At 39.4% G+C, this 1,475-nt stretch overlaps 1 protein-coding gene across 1 annotated transcript; it reads right to left on the bottom strand.

The window, feature by feature from the left end:
* Positions 1-771: 771 nt before the first annotated feature.
* Positions 772-1,473, bottom strand: LOC116185261 (integrator complex subunit 6 homolog; the record flags this gene model as incomplete). The annotated part of the gene is made up of 1 exon (XM_031509334.1): positions 772-1,473. A coding segment is annotated over one exon (699 nt), but the record flags the coding sequence as incomplete, so codon positions are not given.
* Between the last annotated feature and the right edge of the window lie 2 nt (positions 1,474-1,475).

The following is a 1,475-nucleotide window of genomic DNA, read 5'->3' as shown; positions in this document are numbered from 1 at the left end:
CCCCCTCCTCCTCCTCGAGATCGAGATTTCGATCTTCCAGTCCATTGGACGAAGTTTCGGGGGAATAGAGACGATGCCTTCCGCTTTTTTAAAGGTAAAGGATTTAAATTCGTCGCTTTGGCTCTCCTCAAAAATTTTAATATTTATAATTTATTTTATAAATTTAAAATCTATTATTCAACCAAACTCTTTTTAACTTAAAAATTTTTATATTTATATTATTCATATAAAATAACNAAAAATTAAAAATTATTAGTATAAGTTTTCTTTTGTATATAAATATTTATTTATATATATAAATATAAATTTAAAATCTATTATTCAACAAACTCTTTTTAACTTAAAAATTTTAATATTTATATTATTCATATAAAATAATAAAAATTAAAAATTATTAGTATAAGTTCTTTTTTATATATAAATATATATGTACTCTTCAAGTGTTCAAGTGTTATATAGAGTAACAAAATTGTCCGTTCCAATAAATTTTATTCTATTTTCTTGGCACATTGAAAGAATTACAGGAATAGTATCGAAATAGCGAGATACAATCGTATACCGTCTAGCCCCAATTTCATAATGTTTAATATTTTTATAATCGCGCTAGTTATATCGATTAGAATTTGTATCCCTCCACCGAATAATTTTATCGTATCTGTGAAACGAAAAACGAACGATTAATAATCCTCCTCGATATGTTTTAACTATCGATAAAATAATTAAAAATTAAAAATTAAAATAATTCGAAATTGGCCCTTCAAAACTTACCTGTTATTAAAATATTCGCGAGACAACTCTGCTCGAGGACGGGACAACGGTCAGAGGGTTGTAATACACCTGCGGCACGTTCACCGGCTCCGGTTTGATTACGGTAAAAAAAGAGCTGGACGGCGAGACGACGACCTGTTCACTGACTGGCACCAAGGACAACTCGCTCACCTCCTCGCCGCCAGCCACCAGAGGATTCGGGGCAAATCCCTGCGCGATCCTCTCGACGACAGAGGACGGGGATGACACCGCCACGGACTCGACCTGGACCTCCTTGACCGAGAGCGAGGGTTGCGGAACGATGTTCACGTTTGTCTGAACTGGAACAGGCAGAGGCAGGGGTGGTGGCTGAGCAATCACGGTGGAGCTCAGAGTTTGAACCACCGGTTGTCCTCCCGCTTGCAGATTCAAAGTTTGAAGGGGTTGTTGGACGTTGAGGGTCTCGACTGTCTGGGGCACCGGTTGGACGTTGACCAGTTGCTGAAGACTGTTGGACTGAAGGCTCAGAGTTTGGGGCAACGATTGGATATTGGCCAGCGGTTCACCGTTGGGCAACACGTTGACGGTTTGAACAGGTTGTTGGACGCTGACAGTTTCGACGGCTCGGGGAACCGATTGGACGTTGAGAAGCTGAGGTTGACCGTTGGATTGGATGCTCACCGTTTCCACGGTTGCTGGAACCGATTGGATATTGACCAGCGGTTGAA

Source organism: Apis dorsata, unplaced genomic scaffold (assembly GCF_000469605.1).
Source record: "Apis dorsata unplaced genomic scaffold, Apis dorsata 1.3 scaffold_139, whole genome shotgun sequence".
Taxonomy (NCBI): domain Eukaryota; kingdom Metazoa; phylum Arthropoda; class Insecta; order Hymenoptera; family Apidae; genus Apis; species Apis dorsata.
Note: the sequence above shows the minus strand (reverse complement) of the source record. Positions and strands in the feature narration are given on the sequence as shown.